The 15,355-nt window shown below is 47.6% G+C and overlaps 1 protein-coding gene across 1 annotated transcript in view; it reads right to left on the bottom strand.

Annotated features, from left to right (window-relative positions):
* RASGEF1C (RasGEF domain family member 1C) overlaps positions 1-15,355 on the bottom strand; it is an 88,025-nt gene that overhangs the window by 14,518 nt on the left and 58,152 nt on the right. The window contains exons 5-10 of the mRNA XM_043585313.1: positions 14,481-14,681; positions 13,302-13,376; positions 2,753-2,842; positions 1,074-1,176; positions 502-581; positions 323-418 (exon numbers count right to left, since the gene is read on the bottom strand). Of these exons, the coding sequence (XP_043441248.1) occupies positions 323-418; positions 502-581; positions 1,074-1,176; positions 2,753-2,842; positions 13,302-13,376; positions 14,481-14,681 (645 nt within the window). The remainder of the gene's footprint in view (positions 1-322; positions 419-501; positions 582-1,073; positions 1,177-2,752; positions 2,843-13,301; positions 13,377-14,480; positions 14,682-15,355) is intronic.

Raw genomic sequence — 15,355 nt, 5'->3', positions numbered from 1 at the left:
AAGGACTGGTTGATAGAAGAGGGAGCAGCTTCATTCTGCATGGTCCTCCAGAGAGGACAACCCCAGCCCCATAAGGGAACACTTCCTACCAGCTAGAGCTGAGTGAGCATGGGCTGATCTGTTCTGTAAGGTGGTGAGTTCCCCAAATTGGAGGCAAAGAAGGAACATGGCTGCCTATACAGATGCTGTAGAAGGGCAGGGGTTTGGACCCAGTGACGTTGGAGTCGGCATGGAGGCTCTCTGATACAACCCATCTAGGCCAAGGTAGGGAGTAGGAAGGAGTAGGGAGGAGCTCTAAAGGCCAGGCAAGCCTCTGACCTACCTTCTCCCGGCTGCTGTGGGCAGTCAGGGAGCGGTGGGCTGCCCCCCGCAGGGCTGTCCTGTAGTTGCAGAAATTCCCTGTCGGGTCCATCTGGTGCTGGAAGGAGACAGGGAAGCATGTGGGGGAGCTGCATCCCAGGGTCGGCCAGTTCCAGCCGGCAGCCCGGCAGCCTTGCTTACCTCAAGGATGAAAAACTTGGCTGTCTTCACTTTGGCCCAGGTCTTCTTCAGCCTGGAGACAGGGCTCATGTTCATGCCGGCTGGAAGAGGGAGGGTCGAGCTAGGGGAGCGTCTCTGGGCTGCACAGTCTGCTTAATTCCCTAGGGCGGGAGGCCTGGGGGGTGGCCCCAGTTGGCCGCCTGAACCAAGGTTGAGGCCTCTGCAGACGGCCCGATGGTGGTGTATGGGTGCTGGGGACACTGTGTCTGGGCGAACCGGCCCATGTGTGCAGGCCCCTGTCCTAGTCCCCGCCAAACTGGCCCCACACCATGACCAGGGTCTGCTTTGGGCCCCTGCTGTCCCTGGTTCTGGGGACACACTGTCCAGCCAAACACCCTGGCAAGGAAGGCCTCAAGGGGGCGGGGGTCAAGTCTCCAGGACCTCTGGGGCAGGGGAGTATGGGCTCAGCAGCACCAACCTTGCTCAGAGGAGGGCCCTGGTTTCCACCCCCCCCCCCCGCACCCCACCCTTGGCCTGTCTGCATGTGCCTCTGGGGGCGCTCTCACGGGGACCGGGCCGGCTGGCCTACTCACAGATAATGGCCATCAGAGAGTTGAAGTTGCCAATGTTGAAGCACTCACGGGCCACGTCAATGAAGAACTCCACCACCTGGGCCCTCTGCTTCTTCTTGGCCGGCTGGGGACAAGGCATCTGAGCCTTAGTGGTGACACGGCCCCACCCCGTCACTAGGCCAGTCCCTCATCAACATTCTCTCAACCCAGTTCACGGTGGAGACGCTTGATGCTGGGTAGTCTGCAGCCAGAGAGCTCAGGGTCTCTGCACGTCCTTGGCAGAGCCAGCAGAGCCCACCACCATGAAGGGCTGCGGGGGAGGGGGTCTGACGGGACTCCATGGGGCATCCAGAGTGCTGAGGGGCTCTCCCTCCAAGACACTGCTCCTCCCTCCAGGCCCAGCTCCAGCATCCTCCCTGGCTCCCTCACCTGTCCCCCGTGCATTGAGCTTGCTCTCTCCACACTGGGGCTGCACGGACCCCGGCCCTGTCCCCAGAGTGGCCCCTCCACTGCTTCCTGTTGAATGACTGCATGACTTCACCTCCAGCTTGTGGCCAAGTGCTTGGGACCCTGACTTCTCTGATGGCTCCAAACAATGTCATCCCCTGGGCCGTCCTAGACTGAGGCACTGCCTGACTCCTGGGAGGGCTCAGTCCAGCTTTGCCTATGTAAAAACCGCCATCGTGAGCTGCCAGGCCAGTGATGCAAATGCAGGAAGCAGATGGGCCCCGTGGAACCCTACCCTGTGTTCTTTCCATATAGATTTTGCCGGCTTGCTCTTACATGCAGCAGTGGTCTTTACTGCCACAAGGAAGCATGAGACCTGCTGCCCAAACCCCGTTCAGAAAGCCTCCCACCTGAGGTCCTTCCTGTCCCTGTCGGGGTGTCTGTACAGTGGTGGAGATGGCTGAGCCTGGCGGGGATGGAGGCCAGGCATTTCAGCCCGCTGTGGGTGCCCAACAGGAAGCACTCCCAAGGCTAAGGCATTGCAGACCAGCTTCTCCTTCTGAGCAGGCCTGCCTCTGCCCCTTTCTCTGCCCCTTACCCCAGTTTGCATCTCAGCATTTGCTTCCAGAGAGCCCCACCTAGCACCTGTGTTGCCTTCAGTCTTTCCTTCCCTGACACAAGTGGCCCCAGGGCCTCACCTGATGGTGACAGGGGGCTTGGAGGAGGTTCCTCCACTCTAAGGAAGAGAAGAGGGTGGGCAGGGTCTGGCCCTGAGGGACCGTGACTTGGTGACAAGGGCACCTGGCTCAGTATTGATGTCTTCCTGCCTTCTGGGAGAAGCTGGAGACCTGGGCTTTGCATGTACAATCTCCCAGTTCTTAAAAGGTTGGGGCATTTCTACTCTAAATCCTGAGAGAGCCAAACACAGTGTGGCAGCAGGGCAGGCCACGCCACCCAAGGCAGATAGGAAGAGATGGGGGCGGGACCACTTGGCAGATCTGACTCCTTCAGCAAGCCATCTCTGACACTCTCTGTCAGAGTCCAGTGGATCCGTGCCAGGCTCCATCCAGAGAGAAATGTCACGGTAGGCAAGCTGGGTGGTGACACCTGGTGTCCCAGAGAGGTGCCCAGCTTGGTCCCGGGTTTGGACACGGACAAGCTCAAGAGGCCCTTCTGGTTCCCTCCCAGGTGGGCTCCCCCAACCCCCACCACCTTTGGCTAAGCCAGGTCATACCCCCCGGCTTTCTACGCACCATGCAGATCTCAGTCGCCACGAGGTAGCACAATCTGTTGAACCATTTCACATAAGCCTCCAGATTGTTGGTCTTGTCACTGAAACAAGGCTGGGAAAGACACAAGGATCATACTCAGTCTTTCTCTCAATAACTTTTGGAACATGGAGTCAGTTCATTGACCATTATTGTAGATAATCTGGAAACCGTTGAAACCTCAAAATCATCCACAAATACCAATGGTTTGAAGTGTATCCTTCCAGTCTTTTTTTATATACTCGAAGATGTAAGTTAATATGATATATATATATATATATGTATATGCATAGCTCCCCCACATCTGATTGTCATTTTTCATGGATTCTGTCTTTGTGAATCTGTCTGCTTCCTAAAAACGTATTTGTAGCCCCAAATCGCTACTCATGTCACTGTCACTTGCTGTCATTCATGGATATGTGCAGAGTGGCAAAAAATTTGACTTTAGCTCAGGTCACGATCTCACGGTTCATGGGTTCGAGCCCCACATTGGGCTTGGTGCTGACAACTCAGAGCCTGGAGCCTGCTTCAGATTCTGTGTCTCCCTCTCTCTCTGCCCCTCCCCTGCTCATGCTCTCTGTCTCTCTGAAAAACAAACATTAAAAAAAAATATTTGAGTCACTCAAAGTGCCTTTTTGTTCCCAGCAGAGGTTGAGCTGACACCCTGCCTTCTCATTTCAGCTCCCCTACTGTGAAGAAACTGTCCTTTTTTTTTTTGTGGTCTGTTCAGTGTGATGGTGAGTTCCCTGCTTAACGTGACTCCAAGCACAGTGCTGCAGTTCCTGAGCACATGAAGGTTGTGATGTGCCCTAACGAGAAAATATGTGTTAGGTAAGCTGCACTCAGACATGAATCATGAGTTCAATGTTATTGGAAGAACAATATACGTTAAATACGGTGTCTTTGAACAGAAACACGCACAATCCAAGGTTATGTATTGGCTGGTCGATGCAAATGTGGTGGGAGGCTTGCAAGGAACTTACCCCTGTATTTCCCTTGGGAGCAGTGGCATTTGCTAATTCTGTGTTCATGACAACTTCATGGATATAATCATGTTAAATTATGAGAGTCAACTGTATGTATCTATCTGCACATAACTGTGTATATGCTTCCGTATTTTTCCAGATGAACCTTTTCATGTGTCATAAAATATCCCTTGGAAACATAATTTTTCAATTGATGTGGAATATTCAGCTGTATAAATGTACTGAAGTTTAAAAGATTTAACTTAACTTATTAACAATAATAAGTTGAATCAACAATATTCATGTTGAAATTGCCAGGGTGACTTTCAATAAGTAGAGGGGGAGATGGAATTGGGGATCTATTAATCCAAAAGAAGTAAAGAAAAGAGGAAAAAAGATAGGGAAGAGGTGGGAAGACAAGTCAAAGGTGCACAGAAAGTGGTAAAACCTGATCCATATATATCAGTAACTATAATTGCTGTTATTTTATTTTATATTATTTTATTTTACTTTATTTTATTTTTCAGAGTGTGTGTGTGTGTGTGTGTGTGCGTGAGCAGAGGAGAGGGACAGAGGGAGAGAGAGAGAGAATTTTTTTCTTTTGGTTTATTTATTTTTGAGAGAGAGAGAGAGAGAGAGGGTGAGCAGGGAAGGGGCAGAGAAAGACAGAGACACAGAATCCAAAGCAGGCTCCAGGCTCTGAGCTTATCAGCACAGAGTCCCACACCGGGCTCTCATGAGCCATGAGATCATGACCTGAGCTGAAATCAGATGCTTTAACCAATGGAGCCATACAGGTGCCCAGAATCATTTTTTTTTTTAATGTTTGTTTATTTTGAGAGGGGGAGGGGCACAGAGAGAGAAGGAGAGAGAACTCCAAGCAGGCTCCATGCTGTCAGTGCAGAGCCCGATGTGGAGCTCAATCCCACCATGAACCATGAGATCATGACCTGAGCTGAAATCAAGAGTTGGATCCTTAACAGACTGAGCCACCCAGATGCCCCGAGAGACAGAATTTTAAGCAGGCTCTGCACTCAGTGCAGACCCTGACTCGGGGCTTGATCCCATGACCAGAAGAAATCAAGAGTTGGATGCTCAACCAACTGAGCCAGTCAGTTGTCCCAATTGCTGTAAATTTAAAACCCCAGCTACTTGCTATTTTCAAGTGGGACACCCCAAATCCAAAGATATAGGTTAAAAAAATGGAAAAATATATATGAAAAATATCACATAGCTGTACTAATATTAGACAAAATAGATTTTAAAGCAGGAAAAAAAGACTCTAGGGCAAAAAGCATCAGAGAAGATTAAAGAGTAACCACATAATGGTAAAAGTTTGATCAACTGAGGGTATGTCACAAGTCCAAACTTGCTAGCGCCTAACAACATAGCTTCAAAATATGAAGGCAAATGCAGTCAGAAAGTAAACCTCTTTATAGGGAGAAATCACATCTTCTTGCCACAGTGGAAGATTTTCACACATTGGCAGTAATCCATAGATTATGGAGACAAGACAGTATAAATATAAATTTGAGCAACACAATTTACATAGTTGAAGTAATGGACAGATATGGAAGCCTGTCTACCCTCCACCCTATGAGAATGTGCATTCTTTTCAAATAGTCGGAAATCGAAAAACACATTTTAAAATAATCTATGGGTCAAAGATGAAATCGTCGCGGAAATTAAAACAAGAACGAAAATGTTGAAAAACAAAATGTGGAGGATGCAAACAAAAAACATATTTAGAAAGAAATGGATAGTCTTTCATGTTTTTATTAGAACAGGGGCTCCTGGGTGGCTCAGCTGGTCTGGTGTCTGACTCTTGATTTTGGCTTGCGTTATGATCTCGTGTTGTGAGATTGAACCCTGCGTCAGGCTCCATGCTGAGCAGGAAGCCTGTTTAGGATTCTCTCTCCCTGCCCCTCCCCCACTCACGCTTGCACACGTGTGCTCTGTCTCTCAAAAAGAAAAAAAGAAGAAACGATAACAACAGGCTGAATATCCAACAATAAAAAATAATTAGAAAAGGAAAAAGAAAGAAAGAATCCAAAGCTTTCTGGATTTTTGGATTTCTACTTTCTTTAAAGTAGATGGAGGGAGGGGCGCCTGGGTGGCGCAGTCGGTTGGGCGCCCGACTTCAGCCAGGTCAGGATCTCGCGGACCGCGAGTTCGAGCCCCGCGTCGGGCTCTGGGCTGATGGCTCAGAGCCTGGAGCCTGTTTCCGATTCTGTGTCTCCCTCTCTCTCTGCCCCTCCCCCGTTCATGCTCTGTCTCTCTCCGTCCCAAAAATAAATAAACGTTGGAAAAAAAAAGTTTAAAAAGTAGATGGAGGGAAATAATAAAGATTAGAGAAAAAAATGAAATAGTAAAGAAAGATGCAACACATAGGATCAAGGAAGCTAGAAGCTCTTTATTTGAAAAGACTAACAAAATTGATGAACACTTAGCAAGAGGGATGACGGAACAAGGACGGATGTAAATACAGAGAATATTAGAGGTGAGTATGACTTGTTTGTTTAAAACAAACAAGGAAAATCTTGAATCAGTGCATGGAAGTCTTCCCTAAATGGAAATAGCAGGCCCACATGGTTTCGCTGGCAAATTCTAGCCCAATGATCCAGGAGGAGGAAATTCAGTCTTTTATACAGAAGAGAGAACAGGGAAAGAGAAAATAAAGACTAGAAAAGAAGAGGGGCAGGCAGGAAAATAACAAGACCGTCTCATGATTATAGTTGCAAAAATCCTAAACAAAACAAGAGCAAACGGAATCTTAGGATGTACAAAAAAGATAACGATCACAACCCGATTTCATATATCCCAGAAATGCAAGGAGGGGGGGCTCCACATTGGAAAAAAAACGACTAATACAGTAAGTAGTTCCCCCCTTATCTGTGGTTTGTTTTCTGTGGTTTCAATTACCCGCCATCGAGCAAGGTCTGGAAGCAAGATGATCCTCCTTCTGACATAAGGTCAGCAGTAGCCTAACACCACATCATTGGGCCTACATCATTCACCTCCCTTCATCTCCTCACATAGGCATTTTATCATCTCACATCATCACAAGAAGGGTGAGTGCAGTGTAATAAGATATTTTGAGAGAGGGAGGCCACATTCACACAACTTTTGTTATAGTATGTTATTATAATTGATCTATTTGATTAGTTGTTATCTCTTACTGTGCCTGATTTATAAACTTCATTATAAGTATGTATGTATAGGAAAAAACATAGTATAGAGCTCAGTACCATCCGTGGTTTCAGGCATCCACTGGGGTTTTGGAGTATATACCCTGTGGATAAAGAGGGAGACTACTGTATAAATAATCACTTAACAGTTTGAAAGACAAGAGAACCTAGGGTCAATCGATCCAGAAAAAGTAGTTGAGAGGGGCACCTGGGTGGCTCAGTCGGTTAAGCGTCTGACTCTTTAATTTAGGCTCAGGTCATGATCTCATGGTTTTGTGAGTTCAAGCCCCATGTCAGGCTCTGCACTGGCTCTGCAGAGCCTACTTGGGATTCTCTCTTTCCTCTCTGCCCCTCCCCAGCTCATACTCTCTGTGTCTCTCTCAAAATAAATAAATAAACTTAAAAAACATTTAAAAAAAAAAAAGAAAGAGTAGTCAATAAAATACAACAACCATTCATGATAAGAACTCTCTGCCAAGTAGGACCAGGATACTGCCTTAAGCTGATAAGGGACATCTAAAAAAATGATCCTATAGTAAACACCATACTATAGTAACAGTGACCTGTTAAAAGCATTCTGTTTAAAATCAGAACAAAAGAAGGATGCTGGGTAGCAACACTTCTATTTAGCATTTTACCATAGGTCCTAGTTAGCATAATAAGCAAGAAAGAGAAATTCTTATTAGTCAGAATTAGCAGGGCTATTCTGCAGTAACTAATAATCCCAACATTTCAGAGTTTTAAAAACTAGGATCCATCTGTCATGTCCATTTCATATCAGTGAGGATTCTTTGTATGGCTACCATAGAAATAAAAAGAATAAGGATTGGAGTGGTGCCTGGGTGACTCAGTTGGTTAAGTGTCCAACTTCGGCTCTGGTCATGATCTCATGGTTCATGAGTTCAAGCCCCCTGTTGGGCTCTGTGCTGACACTGCAGAGCCTGCTTGGGATTCTCTTTCTCCCTCTCCCTCTGCCCCTCCCCTGCTCATGCTCTCTGTTTCTCAAAAATAAATGATAAAAAAATATGCATAAAGTACTCAGAGGAAAAAAGTCTAACAAAATCTGTTTAATATTTTTATGGAGAAAGTTATAAAGCATTAGAAAGGTATTACAGAGGGGCGCCTGAGGGGCTCAGTAGTTTAAGCATCCGTCTTTGGCTCAGGTCATGATCTCATGGCTCATAGGTTTGAGTCCCGCATTGGGCTCTGTGCTGACAGCTCAGAGCCTAGAGCCTGCTTCAGATTCTGTGTCTCCCTTTCTCTGCCCCTTCCCCACTCATGCTCTCTCTCTCTCTCAAAAATAAATAAAAATTAAAAAAAAGAAAGGTATTACAGAGTAGATCTAAGTAAATGGAGGGACCCACCATTTGTATGAATTGGAGGACTTATTATCATGAAGATGATAATTCTTCCCAAACTGGTCCACATGTCATATATCTTAACAAAACCACAGTAGGATTTTTCATTGAATTTGACAAAGGATGTAAAAAGTCAAACAGAAAAACAGAAGGCAAGGGCACCTGGGTGGCTCCGTCGGTTAAGCACCCGACTCTTGATTTCAGCTCAGGTCATGATCTCTCAGTTTGAGTTCAAGCCCCCATGTCGGGCTCTGCTGACAGTGCAGAGTCTGCTTGGGATTCTCTCCCTCCCTCTCTGCCCCTCTCCCACTTGCATGTATGCACACACACACTCTCTCAAAATAAATAAATAAAACTTAAAAAAAGAAAAACAAAGGGCCAAGAACAGCCAAGCCACCCCTAAAGAAGAACAGGAGAATTTACTTCACTAGACAGCGAGACTGATCATACAACTATAAAAATGAAGACTATGTAGGGGCGCCTGGGTGGCTCAGTCGGTTAAGCGTCCGACTTCAGCCCAGGTCATGATCTCGCGGTCCGTGGGTTCGAGCCCCGTGTCGGGCTCTGTGCTGACAGCTCAGAGCCTGCAGCCTGTTTCAGATTCTGTGTCTCCCTCTTTCTCTGACCCTCCCCTGTTCATGCTCTCTCTCTGTCTCAAAAATAAATAAATGTTAAAAAAAATTAAAAAAAAATGAAGACTGTGTATACTGACACAGAGATAGAAAACTTGACCAGGGAAACAGAAGAGACAGTCGAGGAACGGATCTACATGTGTGTGGAAACCTGACACACGATAGTGACAGAACTGTCTGGGCATATTGGTGGGCAAGGCAATCCATAAATTATGGTGTAGGAACAATTGCTATTTGTGTGGAAAACCATGAACATGGATCCCCACCTCAATCCATAGCCACAGAGTGAATTTCAAATCCAAGACTTAAATGTGAGGGGCAAAAGTTTTAAAACTTCTAGAGGAAAACATTGGTGATTATCTTCATGACCTGGGTAGGGAGTAGGGAGGGATTTCTTTACTACCTCCCCAAAACCTAACTGACAAAAAATAATCACCTACTACATATTAAAAAAAAACAAAAACAAAACAACTCATTAAAAAAAAAAAAAAAAGCTCTTGATAATCCTTAAGAAAAAGCCAAATCACCAAAAGGAAACTGGCATTTCATAGAAAACAAGAATGTCCAAAACACATGAAAAGATGTTCCGCTTAATAGCTTGACATATAAAAGTCTGACAATTTGAGGGGCGCCTGGGTGGCTCAGCCAGTTAAGCATCCAACTCTTGGTTTCGGCTCAGGTCATGACCTCACAACTTGTAGTTTCGAAACCCACATTGGGCTCTGCACTGACAGCAGGGAGCCTGCTTGGGGTTCTCTGTGTCCCTCTCTCTCTGCCCCTCCCCTGATTTCTCTTTCTGTCTCTGTCAAAAATAAATAAATAAGCATTAAAAAAAAAAAAGGTGGGACAGTTTCACGTGTCAGTGAGGGTGTGAAGCAAGAATGCCTCCCTGCCGGTAGCGCTAACGGGCATTGCCCGGTAAGGCTGGCCATGGGCCCAGCCTGTGACACAGTGCTTTCTGTCCTAGATATATTGTAGAGCCTAGGGCACAACTATTTTCATATTCATACAATGTCATTGTCTTTTCATTGTGTTGACATTTGCACTGACGTGTAAAAGAAAATCGTGTAAAATGGCTTCCCTCTTAGCCCGAAGCGAGGCAGAGTCACCAAGCCATAATCAGTGGTCATTGTGTTCCTCACTATCACACGTTCGAGGTCAAAGAAAAGAAGTGAGTGTGACTTCAGAATGTCCTTGAGGAGGCAAACATTTCAATTTTATTAAATCTCCATCCTTGGGTACACATCTTTTGGGTATTTTTTTAATTAAAATTTTTATTTTTATTTTTTAAATTATTTTTGAGAGAAAGAGAGAGAGAGAGAGACAAAACATGAGTGGGGGAGGGGTGGAAAGAGAGGGAGACACAGGATCCAAAGCAGGTTCCAGGCTCCAAGCTGTCAGCACAGAGCCCAACACGGGGTTCGAACGCACACACTGTGAGATCATGACCTGAGCCGAAGTTGGATGCTTAATGACTGAGCCACCCAGGTGCCCCTCTTTTTGGTGTTCTAAGTGACTAAACACAAAACACTTCTGATGCATACAGAATTCAGGTCTTGAGGAAAAGCACTGGTGTGACTGGCTTGTGAGAAGAACTGGCCACTTTTCTCAGGAGACACCATTTTTACTCAAAAGAAGGACTGACCAACTATGGTTTTTCAGACTTCAGTATTTGGCTAATATTTTCTTGAAAATCAACAAGATGAGTCTGTCACTTTAAGGAAGCAATTGATAGTATTTGTTGCCAATGATAAAATTCAAGTTTTTAAGAGAAGGTTTGGAACTTGTAAAACATGTATCTGTCTCTGTGACCTTGACAGTTTTCCAATACTCAAGGGCTGTTTTGGAGGGATGAGATCAGTAGTGATATCAATGGATATGATTTTAAAATATTGTATGATGAGGGGTGTGTGGGTGGCTCTGTCCATTAAGTGTCTGACTTTGGCTCAGGTCATGATCTATGGTTCATGGGTTTGAGGCCCAGGTTGGGCTTCAAGCTGACAGCACAGCGCCGGTTGGGATTCTCTCTCTCTCCCTCTCTCTCTGCCCACCTCCCTCTCCCTAAATAAACTTTAAAGAAAAAAAAGGATTTAAAAAATATTGTATGATGAAAGGTACCAACATTTGGAAGATCTGCCTGATTCAGTCGACTCCTATTTTCCAAATGACCAATGTATGATGTTATAAAATCATGCATGAGCAAAAGATACATTCCGGATGCAAGACGAATCAATAGATTTCAATATAATAGAGTGCAGAAAGTCCACGGATATATTTTCAGATTCCAAATTGCAATTAATCTTAAAAAACTACCACCTGCTGAGTTTTTAGCATAGTATCAAGGAAAAATATTCACAATTATCTGAAAAGGCTTAAAATACCATTCCCTTTTCCAACTACATATTTGTGGGAGGTTGGATTTTCAACCAAAATAATGTGGGGCGAATGTGTTAAGAGATTGAATGCAGAAGCAGATAAGAGAATACAACTGTCTTTTAGTTATGTTGGTCATTATTGAGATTTGTAAAAATACTATAAAACGCCACTCTTCTCAATTTTTTTTTACTTTGGAAAATCTAGTTAAAATATATTACTTATGTGAACCTATACTAGGTTGTTATTGCTAATTTGAATAAATAAATATCTCTAAAAGTTACCTTTTTTTTTTAAGGTTTATTTATTTTGAGAGAGAGAGTGAGCATGAGCAGGGGAGGGGCAGAGAGAGAGGGAGAGAAAGAATCTCAAGCAGGCTCCACGTTGTCAGCGCAGAGCCCGATTAGGGGCTCTATCTCAGAAACCACGAAATCATGACCTGAGCTGAAATCAAGAACCATCCGCTTACCCGAGTGAACCACCCAGGTGCTCCTAAAATTTACTGGTTTTAATGGCTAATATGATGAATATCGGTAGATATAATCTCCATAATCAAAAGTTCTTTGGGGTCCTTCATACTTTTTAAGAGTATACAAAAGGCCGTAAGACCAAGTCATTTGAGAATTGATGCCCTAGAAAAATATGCCCTGATGTATATGAAAACTTGTAAGTGTTCGTAGCAGCAGGATCTATACTAGCAGGAGGCTGGAAAGACCACACATGTTCCTCTACCATAGAGTGGGTAAAGAGAGGTCACTGCAATCTTGACGTGGTTCACAATAAAAAAGTGATACTTGGATATGGCCAAAAACCCAAACCCAAACCCAAATGTAAAAAACAATCTGCTATGAGTGGCAAAGTCTCCTTCCTACTCCGACCGCCCGACCCCCGACACCCCTCTGGTTTTCCTAGAGATCGTCTACATGCATGTGCTGTGCAAGCAGACATGTATCAGGAACCCTCCTTTTTGTTGTCACATGAATGGTCACATTCTCTTTGTCACTGCTCTTTGCTCTTGCTTTTTGTCTCTACAGCAGATCTGGGGGATTATTCTATTCTTCCAGTTGTTCTCATTCTTTGTAAGGGTCGCACAGCATTCCATGTGTGGAGGTACCGTGATGTAATCCAGCCCCCATAAGGTAGTTCGCTTCCAGCCTTTGGCCATAATAGCCACAGTGTATCCCAAATATCTTAACGCATACATCTTTGTGTACATGGGTGTGTACATCTGTAGGATAAGTTATGAGGCATGGGAAGTTGAGGTCAAGGGTGTACATGTTAAGTGTTGGTGTGATTGCCAAGTGGCTCCCCAAAGCGATCATGCCAATTTCACCCCCTACCAGACGTATGTGAGGGTGTCCCTTTCCCAACACACCCATTTGCTTATCTGAGAGGTGAAAAGGAATTCATATTTAGTTGCTCTTCTTTTATTAGGTCAGAGAGGAGAAGACAACAGTGTTTCCAGTTCTGATTAGAATTGAACCCGGTTGATAAGCACCAAGCACCCTGCTGGTTGGGCTCTCAGGGAGGAGGGGCAAACCCGAGATCCGGTGTGCAGATGCTGTCTGTAGCACATGGCCCAGGGGCCACTGCATCACTTGGGAGAGCACACGTTTACCTTTCTTGGGCAGTGGGCGCTAGCACGCACTACCCCGGGTGGCCACTGGAGGGCACCAGTGCCCACCGAAACGCGCAGGGAGAGCATGGGGGTCTTGGAGAGCATCTGGTGCGCCCTCCACTTTCTTTCTCACCCAGGGCCTTGGCTCTGCCCCTCCCCTCCACCCTCCCTGGGTAGGTGACCAGCTGGCTGGTCTCCGGGACTGCGGGACTGTCAGGGTTCGAGGCCCTTGGGCTGGGTGGCAAGCTGGAGGGACACAGGTGGAGTGGACACAGCCCCTCCAAGCCCATCTGCTCTACTCTGTGCCTCTCCGAAGCTCCTGCTGACACTCGTGACATTCCCCAGAGGGACCAGTGGGTGGGGGGGATGCTGCTGGGACAGCCGTCCAAGGGCCTTCTACCTTTGTGCTGGCCAAAGGATCCTTGTTCACAAAAGCCTGGACAAACTCCTCAGGCCCGATGTGTCGTAGGCGTTCCTGCACCAGAAGGGAGAGGAGGAGTCGGGAAAGGGGGGAAGGTATGGAGAGGGTGCCCACTGGGGGCCTTGCATGGTGCTCCTGTGGGCTCCCTCCCTCTCAGCCCACCCCAAAAGGTCTCTGGACACCTGTCCTTCTCACTAGGGCTCCACAACCCCTATACTGATTTGTCACGGAGCTCAAAACCAACCTGAAGGAGGTGCCCTGCCTTTCCCATGCCCAGGGGCTGCCATGGTTCATGGGGGGCAGGAAGCAATGTCCCCATGGGGGGTGTGATACCCAGGAAACTAGGCTCAAAACTGGGTAATTGAAATGACCAGCTCCCTCCAGGGGAGGCCTGGTAGCTAAGAGCATGGGGTCTGGGTCAGAATTAAATCCTGGCTCTGTCCCTTCTACTGTGTGACTTCTGGCAAGTCACTTAACATCTCTGGACCTTGGTTTCCTCATTTGTGCAAAGAGGAGAATAACAGTGCCTACCGGGCAGGGTGGTGGGAAGACAAAATACAATAGCACACCTCACATGTTGAGTCTAATGCCAGAAAGCAGTAAGGGGGCCATAAATGGTGGAGGTTTAAAAGAGAAGAAACCTATCCCCCCACTTCCCCCTCTCTCTCTGGGGCAGGCCCCTTACCCTCTGCATCTATAGGGACTCCACCATGCTGGAGGCTAGGCTGGGGTATCCCCTTCACAAGCAGGAAGGCCTATATGGACTCCTCTGGGAAGCTAGGGTGGGTGCAGTGTGTCTGTGTGTCCTGGCTGGGGAAACTTAGGCCCTGGTAGGGAAGACACTAGTTGGTGGAAGATCACACAGCAGGTGGTAGCAGAGCCAGTATTTGAACCCGGGTCCTCTGCCCCAGGCCCAGACTCTCAGGCAGGCCGAGCGTATCCAGCCCTCCTGCTGGAGTGGCGAGACTGTTCCAGAGCTAGGGAATTCTGGAGACACTGGCCGGCCCTGCTGTGACAGGCTCCAAGCACTGGGTTATGCTGACACAATGCAGGGCGGTGGTGGGGGGAGGGTGGGGAAGGGGGTTGGGATCAGGGACAGCCGATTCTCAGCTGTTCCCGGCTCTGGGTCCGGGTAGAGGATGGCACAGGCCTGCTCACCAGCTCCACGTGGGTCAGTTGCTGGGCCAGAGTGTAGGGGTCACTGCAGACGCCAAGGAGCTCCCTGTGGATGGATGCCGGTGGCTTGGTCCTGTAGGAGATGGGCTTGTCGGCCCCCAGCAGGCCTTCCGGGCCCTGGCCCTGAGCTGCCAGCTTCTGGTGCAGAGCCTGAAGGAGTTGATGCATCGTCTTCCGGTACGCCTGGAGAGGAGGTGGAAAGAGAGGGGCTCGTGCCCGAACACCCATCTCCCCATGTCCAGCGTCTGGGGCTCTAGGCTGGCAGAGACAAGCTGTTGCTTGATGTGCCCGTGCCTGTCCCCTTCTGTGGAAGCTGGAAGATCACACATCAGGGAGGGTGACCGTGGTCCAGGGCCACCCCGCCTCTTTGGGCTGGGGTGTGCACTGCCAGGGGGACAGAGGGAGGGAGAGAGGAGGGAGATGCTGCAGGTGCTGGCCTTTTGCTGGGCTTTAATGGGGGCCCCTCCACTGGGGGCCCTCCTCTCTCCTGACCCAGAGTGGCCTTCCTGACTAGCCATGCTGTCCTATCTCTGCCCCGACAGTACTTCTCCAGGTCGCTGCGTGTGACTTCTCTATGGGGCCACTGCGGGAGGTGATCGGGATTGTTTACTGCCCCACCAGAATGACAGCTCGGCAGGCTCAGGGAAGCCTGTGTTGCCACCTCTGTGCTGTCAGGGCTAGGCCTGGCTCTGGGCACACGGTGGGCCTTTAATAACTACTGACTGTACTGACAAAAGTGTCTCACCATTCAGCTCAGACAGATGCCTTCTTGCTTTGGGCTGCCCTGGATTGGGGAAGAAAGGCCAGGGCCCCACCCTGGAGGGGCACCCATCCTCCCCTCCCATATCCACAGGGAG

Source organism: Prionailurus bengalensis, chromosome A1 (genome assembly GCF_016509475.1).
Source record: "Prionailurus bengalensis isolate Pbe53 chromosome A1, Fcat_Pben_1.1_paternal_pri, whole genome shotgun sequence".
In the NCBI taxonomy this organism is placed as follows: domain Eukaryota; kingdom Metazoa; phylum Chordata; class Mammalia; order Carnivora; family Felidae; genus Prionailurus; species Prionailurus bengalensis.
This window is presented reverse-complemented; position numbering and strand designations above follow the sequence as displayed.